At 50.5% G+C, this 15,702-nt stretch overlaps 1 protein-coding gene across 1 annotated transcript; it reads left to right on the top strand.

Moving 5' to 3' along the window:
- Positions 1–3,071: 3,071 nt before the first annotated feature.
- On the top strand, positions 3,072–15,027 carry MINAR1 (membrane integral NOTCH2 associated receptor 1). The gene is made up of 3 exons (XM_006208793.4): positions 3,072–5,372; positions 9,647–9,901; positions 14,648–15,027. The coding sequence occupies exons 1-3, from the start codon at positions 3,072–3,074 to the stop codon at positions 14,843–14,845; spliced, it is 2,754 nt and encodes a 917-aa protein (XP_006208855.1). The 3' UTR covers positions 14,846–15,027.
- Positions 15,028–15,702: the final 675 nt, after the last annotated feature.

Here is a 15,702-nt window from a genome sequence, read left to right as displayed (position 1 = left end):
CGGTTCCCTTCCGTCACAAGGCGGCGATGCTTTTCCTCCTTCTGGCACGAGACTGAGCCTGGTGCTCCGTCCCCAGCAACCCCAGCCCGGGAGTAGTTTACTGGGGCCCCGAACTCAACGTTGGACCTCAGACAACTCATGTCACCTCTCCAGATGATACAGTTATGTCCCCTCCCTGTTCTTCGGCTTCCCCATCTGTGAATCAAGAATGCTCTTCCCACACCACCAAATTGCCTATGTGGCCAAATGAGGTAGCCTGCCAGGGGCTGCGTGCTGCAAGCTGGGTCCTATGATGCTGTTACAGAGCTTCAAAATCTGCTTTTCCAGTGGTCCCCGCTTTGCTCCTTATCCCCCTGGGGCTTTCACTGGCATATTGTTGAAAATCTGTATGGAGTTTCTCCATGGTGATTAATCGTCACATGCACACAAGCCAAGCACAAGTCTGCACTTGTACGGGGGGCGTGCACCTACCCGCCCCTTCCCTGGCCGCTCATAATCCCCTACATTTCAGTCTTGATAAAAAATGATTCAGGTTTAGCATATTACTTTATTCACTTCAGGAGATACTGGACCTTGGCTTTCCAAGTTCTTTTTTTGACCTGGAATGAATAAAATTTTAGCCATGCAAAGCAGAATAGAAAGTTGAGACAGCCGTGTGGGAAAGCGGGGTCTGGGGTTTGTGAGTGGCGAGGGGCTAGCACTGGGTTGGGCTGCAAGTCCCGGCTCTGATCCTCGTTGCTTCCAGTAGCTGCCTGGAGTCCCCCAAGCCTGTTTCCGCCTCTGTTGGAGAGCCACAGTACAGCGAGAGAAGCCTCATGAGACTGTTACAAGAATTCAAGAAAAGGGTGCCTTGGAAAGGGCTTTGGAGCTGTAAATATGATGTGTGTGAGTTCCGGTTAGTCTTCCCTCAGTTACCTTTGTTTGCCCTCCACTCTGGTTTCTGTGCCTGTTTAATTTCCTTGAAGATCAAGTGTGGCAGGTTGTCCCCACCTGTAACGAACCCATACATCCTGACATGCAACGCTTCCATCAGAGGGATTCGGTGGCTGGGGTGCAGCAGAAAGAGTTGTGTGGGGAGATGTGGGCGTCCCAGTGACTTGTTCTGGGCAGGAACAGAGTCTCTTAAGGCTTCATCCAAACCACTGGTGCCTGCATGTCTCTGCCGACATTCACGGAGAGAGCTCGCTAATGTGTGTAGATGCCCATTAGAAGCACTGCCCTCAGGATGGAGAAGCAACACATGGTCCAGAGCAGCTGAAATTTAGCCCAAAGAAAAGACACTGTTTCCCTAGAAAGTGGGCTGGCCATGTGTGGGCTGAGTCGTCTTTAAAATCAAAAAGTCAGGCAATCATCAAAATGCCTTTTCTAAGCAGGGAGTGACTGGGAGGGTAACGTGTGCAACTGGACGTTTCCTTGTAAATCTCAGAACCTGGGTCCGTTTTTATCCACAAGGAGCTTTACTTCCTGTTATGGAATTTTGTTAAGCTTTTGGTTTGGTATTTAAAATTTTTCCATCCAAGATTTGTTAATGTCGATTTTTCTTTCCATTTCAAAATAAAGTTAATTATTGTTTGGTAATTACAAAATAACAAGTGCTCATGGTAGGAATTTTGGAAAAGAAGGGAAATTATAAAGAAAATATTAAAGTTACCCATCAAAGAAAAAGAACTGTGGTTGAATGGCAAGGAGCATGAGAGAACTTCCTGGGGCAATGGGGAACATTCCAGAACTTCGTAGGAGTTTTGGTTATAACACAGGCATACACATTTGTCAAAACTTCAGCAGATGCACACTTAAGTTTTGTGCACTTCCTTGTATATAAATCTTACATTAAAAGGGAAACTATACACAGTTATTGGACTTGTGTTAATTATGTGCACGACGAAATCTTTAGGGGAGAGTGTACAGATGTCTGCAATTTACTTTGAAGTGCATTAGAAAATAAGATGGCTTGATGAAGGATAGATGGATAGATACGTGATAAAGCAAACATAGTAAAATGTTAATGGTGGAATCCAGATGGTGGCTATATGAGCGTTCACTATAAAATTCTTTCAACTTTGCTGTATGTTTTAAAATTTACATAATAAAATAGTGAGAAACAAAAGAGTACTAATTGAGAAAGAAAATTCATATTTGCAATCCAAAGGTCACCACCATTAACATTTTCCTGTACATTATTGTCTTTCCGTTTCATTTCCAAGAAGATACAATTTTATATAATTAAGATCTTACTACATATACAGATCTATTTTCATATTTTTTCACACAGTATTGTACCACAGTTTTCTTTTGTCAGAAAAAGTCTTCAGTGTGTAATTTTAAAATTAAGGTCCAATTTACATATAGTAAAATTCGCACATTTTAGTGTGCCCTTCTGTGAGTTTTGACAAGCGCATACAGGCATGTAACCACCACTCCAATCAACATGTGGAACAGGTCCAACATCCAGGGAAATTTCTCTGTGTCCTTTTGTCAACAAGCAGCCCCTGGCAACCACAGATCTGTTTTCCAGAATATCATTAAAATGGAGTCATAGATTAGGTAGCCTTTTGAGTTTGGCTTCTTTCACTCAAGTACAATACATTTGAGATTTATCCATGTTATTGCATGTACTAGTAGTTTTCCTTTTTTATTCATGAGTAGTATTCCACTGTAAGGATGTACACTATTATAATTTTAATGTTTGTAGGAAGTCATTGTATATCATAACCTGTTGTATGTATGCATTCCTCTGCTATTTGGATATTTTATTTTTTCACTATTATAAATACCATTGTAATGAACATCTTTATGCAAAATCATTGTCATTAATAATTTCTTTAAGGTAAGATTCCTGGGAAGGGAATTACAAATGGTATGTTATAAATATTTTTAAAGCACTTACTACATTTTTAAGCACTAAAAAGTCTTTCCTTGCATTTCTTTATGTGGTTCATAACCAGCTCAACTGCAAACTCCACTGGTGTTTATAATCTTCTTTTTTCTCTCTTCTCTTTTTCGATATTGTCACCCCGTAGAAGCTGACTCGAAGTTTCAGTGTTGTCAGTGAGCCTTTGAAATTCTAAATCATGGAGACCAATCAGGAAACGTCCCTCTTCTTGGTGAAGATCTTGGAGGAACTGGACAGCAAGCAAAACACAGTGTCCTACCAGGACCTGTGCAAATCTCTGTGCGCCCGCTTCGATCTGTCCCAGCTCGCCAAACTGAGAAGCGTGCTCTTCTACACGGCTTGTCTCGATCCCAATTTTCCAGCCACGTTATTCAAAGACAAGATGAAATGCACCGTGAATAACCAGCAATCAAAGAAAATCATGGTGGCTGCAGACATCGTGACGATATTCAACCTGATCCAAATGAACGGGGGCGCCGCCAAGGAGAAGCTGCCCACCGGCCGGCAGAAGGGGCGCAAGAAGGAGGCGTCCTTTGACTCGTGCCGCTCGGACACGGAGCTCTGCGGCGCGGCCGAGTGTGAGCCCCTGAACTGTGAGCTGAGCGAGAGGCCTTTCAGCCGGGGCTACCCCGCCAGGCAGTTGTCCAAGTGCCGGAAGATGGACTGCAAGGACTGCTCGCAGTTCGTCCCCGCCTCTGAGCCCAACTTCTTGCTGGGGGTCAGCAAAGAGGTAAAAACCCGGGCGGCCTCCCTGGACAGGCTGCAGGCTCTGGCCCCGTACTCGGTGGCCAGCCCCCAGCCCTGTGAGATGCAGAGAACTTACTTCCCCATGAACATCGAGAACGAGTCCATTTCCGATCAGGACTCCCTGCCCCTCACCCAGGGCATCAAGGAGACTTTCATTTCGAATGAGGAGCCCTTTGTGGTCCAGTCCTGCGTCCAGAAAAGGAACATCTTCAAAGAGGATTTTCACAACCTGATGACTGTGTCTCCCGGGTTGGCTGGCCCCTCTAACAAGGCTGAGGGTGAGCACGGGGAGCCCCAGAGCCGAAAAGAGCCCCACAAGACGCCTTTCTGTAATCACAGCTTTGAGATACCCTACAACAGCCAGTACCTGAACCCCATGTACTCCCCTGTTCCTGACAAAAGGCGGGCAAAGCATGAAAGCTTAGACGACCTTCAAGCTTCCACGTATTTTGGACCCACTCCAGTGATGGGGACCCAGGAGGCCAGGCGCTGTCCGGGGCGGCCCGGCAAGCAGACCCCATGGCCAGCCAAAAGCTGGAGCCTAAACACCGAAGAAGTCCCTGACTTTGAACGGTCGTTTTTCAATAGAAATCCCTCCGAGGAGAAGCTCTGCTATCCGAATGCCAGCAGCCAGACCCCCAATTTCCCAACCCCAGACAGGCGCCCAGCTTACCTCACGCCAAAGGAGCCACAGCCGATTCTCCCCGTCGGCTATGCGGCCAAACCAAACGGGCTCAAATCTAAGGAGATCTCGTCCCCTGTTGACATGGAGAAGCATGAACCGATCAAGAAGTTTAAAGACAAGAGCATCAGCTGCAGCGGTGGGCAGCCCAGCTCAGACACCAGCAGTGTGGGCACCCAGACCGAGCAGCACGTGCTGGAGCCGAAGAAATGCAAAGACCTGTGTGCCTCGGGACAGGGCAAGTACAGCGACAGGCACGCCATGAAGCAGTCAGATGACGACTCGGAAATCGTCAGCGATGACATCAGCGACATTTTCCGCTTTCTCGATGACATGAGCATCAGCGGCTCTACGGGAGTGATACAGTCCTCCTGCTACAACAGCACAGGGTCCTTGTCTCAGCTTCACAAGTCGGACTGTGACAGTTCGCCGGAGCACAACCTAACCAAGATGGCCAATGGGCTCCCCAGCAGCAAAGGAGAAAAGGGCAGCCGGCCTGAAAACAGCCACCACTCGGAAGAGGAACTGAAGACCAGCGTGTGCAAACTGGTGCTTAGGATCGGTGAAATTGAACGGAAGCTTGAATCGCTGTCAGGCGTCCGGGAGGAAATCTCCCAGGTCCTGGGCAAACTCAACAAATTGGATCAGAAAATGCAGCAACCCGAGAAGGTGAGTGTGCAGATAGACCTGAATTCCTTGACCAGTGAGGCTCTGTCCGATGAGAGCACCTCTCCCCAGATGTTCCGGGCACACAATGGCCCCCACGGGCCCAAACTGGAGAACACCGCCGACTGGTGCTGCTCGGACGCCAGTGGAAGCAACAGCGAAAGCCTTCGCGTCAAGGCCTTAAAAAAAAGCCTCTTCACCAGGCCATCCTCCAGGTCCCTGACGGAGGAGAACAGTGCCACAGAATCCAAAATCGCCAGCATCTCCAACTCGCCCAGGGACTGGCGCACCATCACTTACACCAGCCGCGTGGCCGTCAGTGAGGAGGAGATCAAAGACAGAGGCCCCGGAGAGACTAAGGACTGGCATCGCAAGTCAAAAGAGGTAAATTTAAGCTCCTGGAACGGGGCACAAGCTTCATCCTAGGGTGGTCTGTTTCCAAGCCTAGAAAGTTACGTTATACAAGAAAGAGGCCTTTGCCTCCGTGTGCTCGTTGCCCTTCCAGATTCAGCAGGCTTTCCACATTAGAGCAGAGAGGACAGCGCAGGCTGTCGTTGGTTCCACCAGGGGGCTTCAGATATTGGACAGGTGGTGAGAGACCTGATGGTCTTAGAATGGAGAGGGTGGCAGAGCAGACACGCATCACTGAGGATTTTTTCCTGTCCTTTCTGAACCAGCAAGATACAGGCAAAGAAAATGAGGGGAATGACTTAAAAGCCCTCCAGCTTCTACACCGCTTTCATGCGCTTCGTTGCATGCATGGTGTTCCTTTTTAAACCCTTGAGTTTTCTTCATTTTAAGATCAATAGATGATTAGTAAGAAAAAAAGATAAGTAAGGAAATTATTCACAGTTCCACCACCCAAGGACAGCAGCTCTTAATATGATATCTTCCTTTGCTTTTGAGGTTTTTTTCCCTGCACTGTTACAGGGAAGCTGGAGAGTTTTTGCATCTTTACAGCCAACGTCTTTTCTGTCAGTGCTCGAGTGAGTGCAGACACACACACTCTGATGCTTTCTTTTTCTGGTCCCCTGCAGTTCGGGTGGTTTGTTTCAGTGGGACTCATGGCTTCTCTTCTTAATTCTGCATGGCTTACAGGGAACCCTTTCTGGCCAAAGTGATGCCATTGCAATTTGTTGCTCATCTCAATTCCCTTCTAAAAGTCAGTGGACAGACCACAGGGCCTCCTGAGGTCACGGGGGACCAGTCATCAGTGGCAGTGAAGACGATGTGGCTGCAGATGCCCAAGGCCAGAGTGGGAGGCTGAGTCTCTTGAATGGTGCCAAGGAGGAAAAGCTTGGAAAACTAGGCCCTAAGGAAGTCTTCAGGGTCCGAAGCAGAGGAAAAGAGTAAATAAGTGATTTTTCTCCTGATCCCAAAGGAACCTCTGGGATCTGGGGCGGCCGCTGCTCTCTTCTGTAGCCTCTCATGACACGTGGTGTTGGAGAGAAACCAGGGTGTGATATGCTCAGAGAAGATGCCCAGCCATCGTGTCTCTTCGCTGCCAGGGTCTGGCCGGGGTGCTGGAGCCCTGGGTGTTAGGTAGCCCTGAAAACGGCCATTTATGGCATTTGAAAGGTTGGGCATTTCTATAGAAATATCAGGTTAAACGGAACCAGCCACACGTCCAATCTAGAGCAGGTCAGCACCTCCAGAAACCAACAGAAACAGCCAAAAACTCGAGAAGGATCCACTTGAAATGCGCGGCACCAAGTTGCTCGCGTCTGAGGTTAGCTGTCTTCATTTTGTCTCCTTCTGGGACCCTATTTCTCCCCCCCGGTGTGTGGCTCTCACCACCTCTGGGCCGATGCTTCCCATGGTGGTGACCAGCTTGCCTCCCAAATCTCACACTGCTCAAGGCCAGTTCCCCCAGATGGCTGCCACGGGCCGGGTGCCCCATCCAGACTTTCTGTTCCTTCAGAGCCGGTCTCCCCTCTCCCTACCCCCATTTTGGGGTCACCATTCTAGCAACTCCCCAAACTGAAGAGGCCCCGCTCATCCTTGACTTTCCTCGTGGGCTCTCTCACCTCCAGTTTGGCCAATCAACCCTGTGGGTTTATCTTTTGTGATGTTTCCTTCCCTGTAGATCCACCCTCCCTTCCCCCAGTCCAAGCGCTTACCATCTCCCACCTGGGCGCTGGGGGCAGCTTCGTAACTGGCCTCTCTCACTTACCTGCCCCCACTTCCATCTCCTCTCATGTCATCACTGCCACCATGTTCACCTTCCGAGAGCTCCATCTCTTCCTTGGCTCCCCAGTGCTCAACAAAAAGTTCCCAACTCCTCGGCCAGGCCGCTAGAGCCCGGTGAATTTCACACACTTCTCCCCAAGGGCAGGGCTCTCATTCACCCAGACTGGGCCCTGCGCCACCTTGACGAGTCTTCCTGTTTCCCCTCCAGAATGCCACCCTCATTCACTCAGGCAGCAAATACGGACAGATTGTCAAGAATGGCCAGGCCCCATCCCACCGTCAGGCCTTCTCCACGCAACTCCTCCGTCAGGGATGTCTGGTCCACCTCCTCTGTGCCGGTCTCGGCCCTGCGTCCCTCAAGGCCTCTTAATTCATAAGCCTTTGAAGCTTCCCAAGGGACTATCGCTGGCCTCTGATCTCCAGCCTTTAGTTCTCTTTGTTCAGAGCAGATACAAGCTTTTCATTTAAAAATATCTCAGGCACACAGAGCGACCGCTGTGTCAGGACGCGGACACCTCGAGGGTGGGAGCGGGGAGGCAGGCGTGGGCAGCAGGCGACTTTCCATCTCAGAAGCGAGAACACGTTCCAGCCCTGGCTCCGCCACTTCCCAGCTGTGCCACGTTGGGCCAGTCTCTTAACCTCTCTGACCCGAGTTTCCGCATCTGCAGTGGGGATGACGATGTTACACCCTCGCAGTCTTGAGAAGCTGAAATGAGGTACCGCATGTCAGCGCCGAGCCAGCGGTGGACACACAGTCAGCCCTTGAGTCACTGTAGCTATGCTGTTGAGTTGTTATTATCGGCACCTGCCCCCCTCCCGCGCCCCCAGCTCAGTGCAGGCCCTGCGTGTGTGCAGCGAGGGCACCCTGAGGGGTGGGCGGGGGTGATGAGCAGAGTAAACAAAATCAGCGCATCCCCTTAGAAGACACTTGAGCTTGGTGAGCCAGAAAGTAAGAGGCAGTCTCAGTTTCCTGTTTGGGTTTGGCCAAGTTTACACTGCTTCCTCTGAATCAGTGCCGGCAGTCTTGGTGGTCTGGAAGCACTAAACGTGACACTGTGTTTGGGCAAGAGCCGACAGGTACGGGTCTGGGTTGCTGGTGGGTGGGCGTGCGTGCCGGGTCCCAGTCCACGGGTCGGGGACACACACACACACTCGTGTACATAGCTCATCAGGGGGACTCCCGCCTCTCCTGACACCCCACTCACTCTCCTCTTGCTTATCAACACTCAGCCCCGCTCACGTTCTAATTTTTCCTTTTTCTCTTTCTTTTTTTTTTTAAACATTTTTTTTATTGAGTTACAGTCATTTTACAATGTTGTGTCAAACTCCAGTGCAGAGCACAATTTTCCAGTTATACATGAACATACATATATTCATTGTCACATTTTTTTTTCCGCTGTCCTTTTTCTCTTTCTGTTGCCCACATCCACAACTTTTTGCTTTCTATTTCATATGCACGACATCATGGCATTGGTATCCATCCCTTTAACAAATACTGGAATGTCTTCTGTTTGGTGGTATGACATCACTGGTGTGGGGGATTCAGAGGTGGTCAGGACAGTCCCCTGCCTTCGAGGAACTCACAGTCCAGTGGAGGAGACAAACAGGCAGTTACAGTTCGGAGGGACAGTGCTGGCTGCAGGCTCTGTACACAGTCCTGAGGGGCCCCACAGATAGGTGCTGGCCCAGCCTTGGCGGGTCAGGGAGTGCTTCCTGGAAAAAGTGACATCTGTGTGGAGCTCCGAGGGCCTGAAATAGAAGATCCCAGTTATAACGGGTCACGGAGAACAGAGCCCCTGGTTTGAAACTCAAGGACTGAGGACATGAGTGAAGGTCAGCTATGCTGGGCAACTGCCTACCTCCACGCTGTAGTCCAGGCTGTTCCCCCATCTTGAAGGCCACGCAGGTGTCTCTGAAAATCACTAGAGGCCCCCAGCGTGCACTGTGCGTCTCGGCTTCTTCCAGCCCGAGCAGTAACATGGTGTCAGTGGTTTCAGCCAGCTCTTTATCTCACTCTCCTCAGTACCAGCCACAAACTGGTCAAGAAGAGAGTGGGCGGTGATCTGCAGTGGTTAAGGAAGTCTCTGGAGCCAGGTGATCAGGCTTCCATTCCAGGCCTACTCACTAGTGGCTGTGCACCCTGGGGCAAATCGCTGAGTCTGTCTGGGCTCCATTTCCTTGCCTGAATGGTGAGCGGTAGTACTAGCAGTCATGGGGGCGAGAATTTGATAAAATAATCTCTCCCTGGCGCAGAAACGTTGGGTCACACTAGTACCTGTAACATCACGAGCTTTTCCTAGAGGATGTCCCCCAGCATGGAGATACCTTCTGTGTACTTGTGAAGAGCTGCCTTTGGCTGCCTGGACTCTCCAGAGCCTAGTGATAAAAAGCTGGCGTCCGCGCAGTTGCACTGTGACCTCCGATGGCACCTGTGCCTCTTTCCTGGACTTCTCTGTGCCCCTCTGCAGGCTGACAGGCAGTACGACATCCCCCCGCAGCATCGACTGCCCAAGCAGCCCAAAGACGGCTTCCTGGTCGAGCAGGTGTTCAGCCCTCACCCCTACCCCACCTCCCTCAAGGCCCACATGAAGAACAACCCTCTGTACACAGACATGCGGCTGACGGAGCTGGCCGAGGTGAAGCGGGGCCAGCCTTCCTGGACCATCGAGGAGTATGCCCGCAACGCAGGCGACAAGGGCAAGCTGACAGCTCTGGACCTGCAGGTGAGCCTCTCACTGCCCCGGGCGGTGGGGGAAGGTGGGGAGTCCAGCCACGCCCTGGCAGATGCAGGAGTCCATGGCAGATGCCTGCTCCCTCACCCTTCAGCTCCCCGGGTTCCCACCGTGGAATTCTGAACTTGAATACATTGCAGAACAGAGATCTTTTTAAAACAAGGGGATTGCTGTTTTCCTTACTGGTCTGTAAACCTTTCGCAGTGGGGCTGCTTGACTGATTGATGTACGTTGGCCGTCTGATTTGCTAACGATGCGTTAAAGACTCCTTAACAAGTGCAGATTCTCATATATGCTCACAAGACCTGAGCCCAACTGTTTAATGAAGTACAAGCTGATTTCTCCTTCCACATGTAGCACGTGGGATAAGCATATTTGTGGGAGCCAAGCTATGGATTAAGGTTCCATACGGAGCAGTCCCAGGTAAGCGCCATCCTCGGAAGCCCTGTGAATCGCTTGCGGCTGGAGGGCGTGTTTTCTGTTAAACCGGTTCTGTTCACACTGCATCTCATGTGTGTCCGCATCACCTCAGGAGCACAGGAAGCAGTCTGTCTCCACCAGCCGGTTAGCTTTGTGGGCAGCAAGGCCATCGTCCCGACGCTGCCAGTCTCGTACAGGTCCCGGACTGTCCACGCCACTCAAAGGGCAGTTGGAGAGATGCCGGCGGGGGCTGGCATCCCCTGAAATGGCCTTGCTGTAAAGCAGGGAGGGCTGTCCAAGGGCCAGTGCAGTGGTGAGAAGAAGTGTGTCTTTGCAAGGTGCGGGGTTCTAATCCGGGTTCCTCTGCTGCGTGGCTTGGCACACTCACTTGTTTGAGCTTTGATTACCTCACCTGTTAATGGCCGTAATCGTATCTAACTTGGAGAGTCATTGTGAGAAATGAAAATAATGTATTTAGAGTTCCTGGCACCAAGTAAGCATTGAAAGGGCATTTAGGGGCTGAAGAAAGGATGCTTAAGTCAATCAACTCTGCACGTTGATTTTTGCAGCGGTGACTCGTGCAGGGCACAGTGGCCTGCAGGCAGGAGTTACAATGTGCATCTCAAGTTTACAAATGAGGATATCGAGGCCCCCAGAAGCTCAATAACAAGTCTCAATTTGTATCGGACTATCCGGCAATAAGTCTCGTGTTCTTCCTCCTCTGTTGCCTCTTCACCGTGCCATTTTCCTGTTGATGAGAGGATGGTGGAGCTTCATGCCACAAAAATGACTGCAATGACGTTTGTGTATGTTGGGCCCTCAGTGACAGCAGTGATGGGAAGGGGGGCTCTGGCCAGGTCCTGAGAGTCAGGTTGGGGTTGGTATCAGCACTGCCCTGGCAGGACCCCACTCCTCGTCCCCTCCTGCATGTACGTCCCTGTGCACACTGTGTGCCACTTGTTCCTCCAGGCCACCTCCTCTCCTGTCATCATCCTGCTGGCCATCATCCTGCTGTGATGCTTCTGCAGGTGGATCCCAGGGTCTTGGCCGTGGGCATCACACTGCAATCCATGTTGCAGGCATGCTAGGGAGGGCCCAGAGGTGTGAAAGGCTCAATGAGTGGAATAATCGGTATTTCACTGGCATCATGGGATGACCTTGACCAGGTCAGAGTAACTGAATGAGTGGTAAACTGAGAAACATCTTTTTAGACTTTGGGAGGAGGAGTCTGATAGAGATACAGACTTTAAAGTGCCAATGTTTTTAAGTATAAAGACTAAATTATTAAAAAAAAAAGCAGATCTTTGGATTAGAGAGCTTTAGGCAACATCACTTAAAAATGCAAAGGATAGTGTATCCAGCTGCACAAAGATAGGAGGGAGCAGAGTTCGATAGCCTGGCGAGGGCATCTGCAGCGAAGCGGAGCAGGCATCGGGGGCTCGGTGAAGACAGAGGGGCACCACCCTCCTTGTTTGCATCGCTTTGCAGCGCCCCAGCTACTGCCTTAGGGCAGCTTCCGCATCTGGACCGTCTGCTTGGGGTCCCTTGGCGTCAAGATGTAAATTCGCCATCGATGGCCACGTGAGGCTGCAGCAAAAGTGCGAGCCCTGTTTTCACTTCCAATGTTCAGTAGGCGTCATTAACAACTGAGGATGCTCCCTGTGTCCCTTGAAATCTCGGGTCACCTCTCTGCTCCTTGGTGTCACTAGAGCTTGCCGTTATTGAAAAAACTAATTAAAAATAGTTGATGTCACTGGCTGAATCCCAGCCCATGAAGTGTATATACCTATAAAGGAAGCCAGTTTCCTTGCATCTGAGCTGGAGGGAAGGAGGCAGAATCTCATGTGCTGTTTACACACTGTTTACCTCCTCAGCCGGCCTGGGGAGACTGGGGAGAGGAGGTGGCTGCTTCACGCTGGTCAGAGCCTGTCCCCAAGGTGCCAGAGCAGGGAGGGCTGCTCTTTCAGACTTCCACTCGGACCAGCCCACCCCTCTGGACCTGTATCCCAGCCAAATAGGCCCATCCGTCTCCCCCTCTCCCTTCTAGAGTGCCCACTAAGTTGCTGAAGAGCTGTCCTGTCCAGCTGTCCAGGAGGGCAGACTGATCCCAGGTGCCCGTGGAGAGCAGAGCTCTGGTGGGGAGGAAGCTGTGGCCCAAGCTCATCCTAACAGCCAGAGCCGGGCGGCAGCAGAACTGCTCTGGGAGGCTCAGGAAGACCGTGGCTCCTGGGACTCGGCAGAGGTGCTTTCTTGCAAAGGCTGGTCAGAGCATCCTGCGCTTCAAGGATGCTTCCATTGTGGAGCGTGTCCTGTTTCTCACGATGAGAGTCCTTAGGTGGCCAGCGCCCTCTTCCACCCCTCCAGATAACACGAAAAATTTGACCAACAGTCTTTCAACATTACACCTCAGTAAGGAAGGAGACCTGGGAGAGTTGCAGCGACCTCTACGTCCTATTCTGTATAATCCCAGTGTTGCACAGAATATGCTAGAACAGGGGTTCGCAAACTCTCCTCTAAAGGACCAGACAGTAACTACTTTAGGCCTTGCGAGCCTTTTGCAGTCTCCATCACAACTGCTCAGCTCGACCGATAGTTGTCTCAAGCAGCCATGGGCAATTTGTAAGTGATGGGCTGTGGCTCTTCGATGAAACGTTATTTTTGGATGCTGAGATTTCAATTTCATGTAATTTTCACATATCATTGACTACTATTTTCCTTTTATTTTTTCAACCTTTAAAAAAATGTAAGGACCGTTTCTAACTTGCAGGCTGCACAAAGACAGGCACTGGGCTGGACTGGGCGCACGGGCTGGAGTCCAGCGACCCCCGTGCTAGGAGGCCTTTAGCAGCAGGAGAGCAGTGAAGCCCCCAGAAGAGGCCACAGCACATGGGGCTCAGCGTCCCAGCAGGAAGCAGATGGCGTACTCACGGGGAGCTGGGAGAGCGGGGAGGAGGGGACTGCTTGCAGTGGTGGTGTTGGCAGCGGTTAGCGCCCGGGAAGCACCCCGGGACCAGCACTAGTGAGAGGCTGTTGCTGCCCTTGCTTGGATCTGAAGGCCAAGGGGAGGGAGCTGTTTCTGAAACCCACCGAGACCCCCAGCTCTGAGAACAGGTGCCTGAGGGAACTGTGGCCCAGCAGGGAGGGTGCCGGGGGACTGATACCCCACAGGCTGAGCCCCCCTGGGAAGCATCCGCATGGGCCAGTCTCCTGGGGGCGCAGAGCAAGGTGGGAAAGAACAGAGGATGGGACTAGAAGAACAGGTGGAGAATGAGGACTGTGGGTTAGAATCATTGACACTCTAATAACGTGGTACAAATGAGGTTTTTTTTTTTTTTTTTTAGTTTTGGAAGCATTTGTTTTGTAATCCTGTGTGTGTGTGTGTGTGTGTGTGAGTCATTTGGAACATGTCCACCTTTATGTGCATTAAACAATGTAAGAAAATCTTCAGAAGAGCTGTTTTGCTTGTGTTTCAGAGATTTAGGTGACCCCATTTGGAGTTGCAATGTGTTGTTGCTTTCATGTGACACATTATTAAATGTTTGCCATAAAATGAGAACAAGGCCTTTCTTTATGGAAACAGATTATAACCATCCACGGGGAATGGGATTCATGGGCAGTACAGGTTAAATGGGATATTTCTTCTGCAGATAGTTCATTAATCTCACGGAGACCAGGAGACAAATACCAGTGAGGGCTCTCCCATGGGGATGTGGCACCTGGCACGGGAATAGTCGGCTACGGGTCTGTGGTCCCTGCCTTTGAGCAGTGACCTGACCTGCCCAGAAATGTTTGAAATGGAAATATTTTCTGGTTTTTTTTTTTTTTTGAACGGCTTATCTGGGAGGTGCCTTTGACTTTTCAGTAGAGGCTTTTCCAAGGAACTGGGAACTGAATCAGAGTGATGTGATAGCCTTGCTGCAAACAGCTCTGCTCTTAGGGACTGTTAGTGGAGAGTATTTTTCAATGACTTGCCCTGCTTCCCCTATAGTGGGGCCAGCCTATTCTTGGTTGTATGCCCTTGAAGTTTAGAATCTCGTTTGTCTTGGCTCTGTTTTTCTTGCTCCTAGAAGACCTGTGGGTTTTCCTGTGTCAAAACCATTGTGACCTTTGTAGTCAGGGAGGGGCAGGTGCGATCTGTGGTGTGTGGGAGCCCGAGTCCTTGGTGGTCCGTGGCAGGAGGGGCTGGTGGGCCGTGTGGGGAGCCTCGGTCACCTCCAGCTGCAGACAACTCTTAGATGCTTCAGGAGTGATGATTATCAGAACGTCTTTAACCTGTTGCAAGTATTCACCGTATTTCTAACGTCTCTTCACTTTTAGACACAAGAATCTTTAAACCCAAACAACTTAGAATATTGGATGGAAGACATTTATACTCCAGGCTACGACTCATTACTGAAACGTAAAGAAGCCGAGTTCAGACGCGCCAAGGTCTGCAAGATCGCTGCTCTGATCGCCGCGGCCGCGTGCACGGTCATCCTCGTCATTGTCGTCCCCATCTGCACCATGAAATCATGAGCTCCCGACGCGCTGTTGCATATGGCTTCTGACTACCGACGTCTCCCTCTATAGTTGAAAATCACGCGGCGGTGTGGCCACAGTTTGTTGAAACGGAGATGCAATCATGGAGGCTTTCCTGCAGATGCTGCTGACGGTCTTCAGAAAGCATGCATTCTAGATAGAGAGCTACCTACCTATTAGCTTTGACTTAATGACACACGGATGACTTTGAAGAAGTGCAATATCTTTTGCTACCAAAAGAATGTAATGGACTACCAGTAGGTACCAATTGAATTCCAAGCAAAAAAAAAAAAAAAAGGAAGATTAATTGGTTTGGATTCTTTCCATTTGGATGAAATTTCATGGCAGGGAATGTGTTATAGAGGAGATATTTAATCCATGCCTCGTGTCAGGGAGCTAAGGGAGACAGCAAGATGAGAAGAAAAAAGGACAGGTTTTATTTTCCTTCACGTTCTTAGACCGCTGCAGGCGAGGTAACAGGGTATGTATTCAGAAAGGGTGTTACTTCTCTGCTGACTTTTCTCAAGGGCTACCGACTTGTCATTCGTGCCCTTCTGTCATCATTACGCTCTTCACAGCGGATGGATCGTCATGGGAACATTCTGCACCTTTTCCCTTGTGCCCAGGGTAGGAAGGCCTGAACGGCCAAATCAGGCCTGGCACAAAGAGTGCTCTCTCTGCTTCACAGGCCAAGGGATTCAGGTCCGGAGACCTTCCCCTGCCCACCCGACGTGTGGGAGAGCTGCTTGCTAACGATGTACGATCACATGAGAAGATCGTGGCGTCCCAAAGGGTCTCCCGTCTTGCTCTGGTGTGTGGCTCCGCTCCTTAAGCTTCGAGCTCCCGGCGCTACC

The sequence above is a fragment of the Vicugna pacos genome, chromosome 27 (assembly GCF_048564905.1).
Source record: "Vicugna pacos chromosome 27, VicPac4, whole genome shotgun sequence".
Taxonomy (NCBI): Eukaryota; Metazoa; Chordata; class Mammalia; order Artiodactyla; family Camelidae; genus Vicugna; species Vicugna pacos.
The sequence above is the reverse complement of the archived record's forward strand: the minus strand, read 5'-3'. Positions and strand labels throughout refer to the sequence as shown.

Excerpts from the sequence above, each read along its gene's own strand:
- MINAR1 (XM_006208793.4), top strand. The coding sequence starts at position 3,072 with ATGGAGACCAATCAGGAAACGTCCCTCTTCTTGGTGAAGATCTTGGAG. Across the intron at positions 5,373-9,646 it reads GGCATCGCAAGTCAAAAGAG|GCTGACAGGCAGTACGACAT; the intron begins GTAAATTTAAGC and ends GCCCCTCTGCAG. Across the intron at positions 9,902-14,647 it reads TGACAGCTCTGGACCTGCAG|ACACAAGAATCTTTAAACCC; the intron begins GTGAGCCTCTCA and ends CTTCACTTTTAG.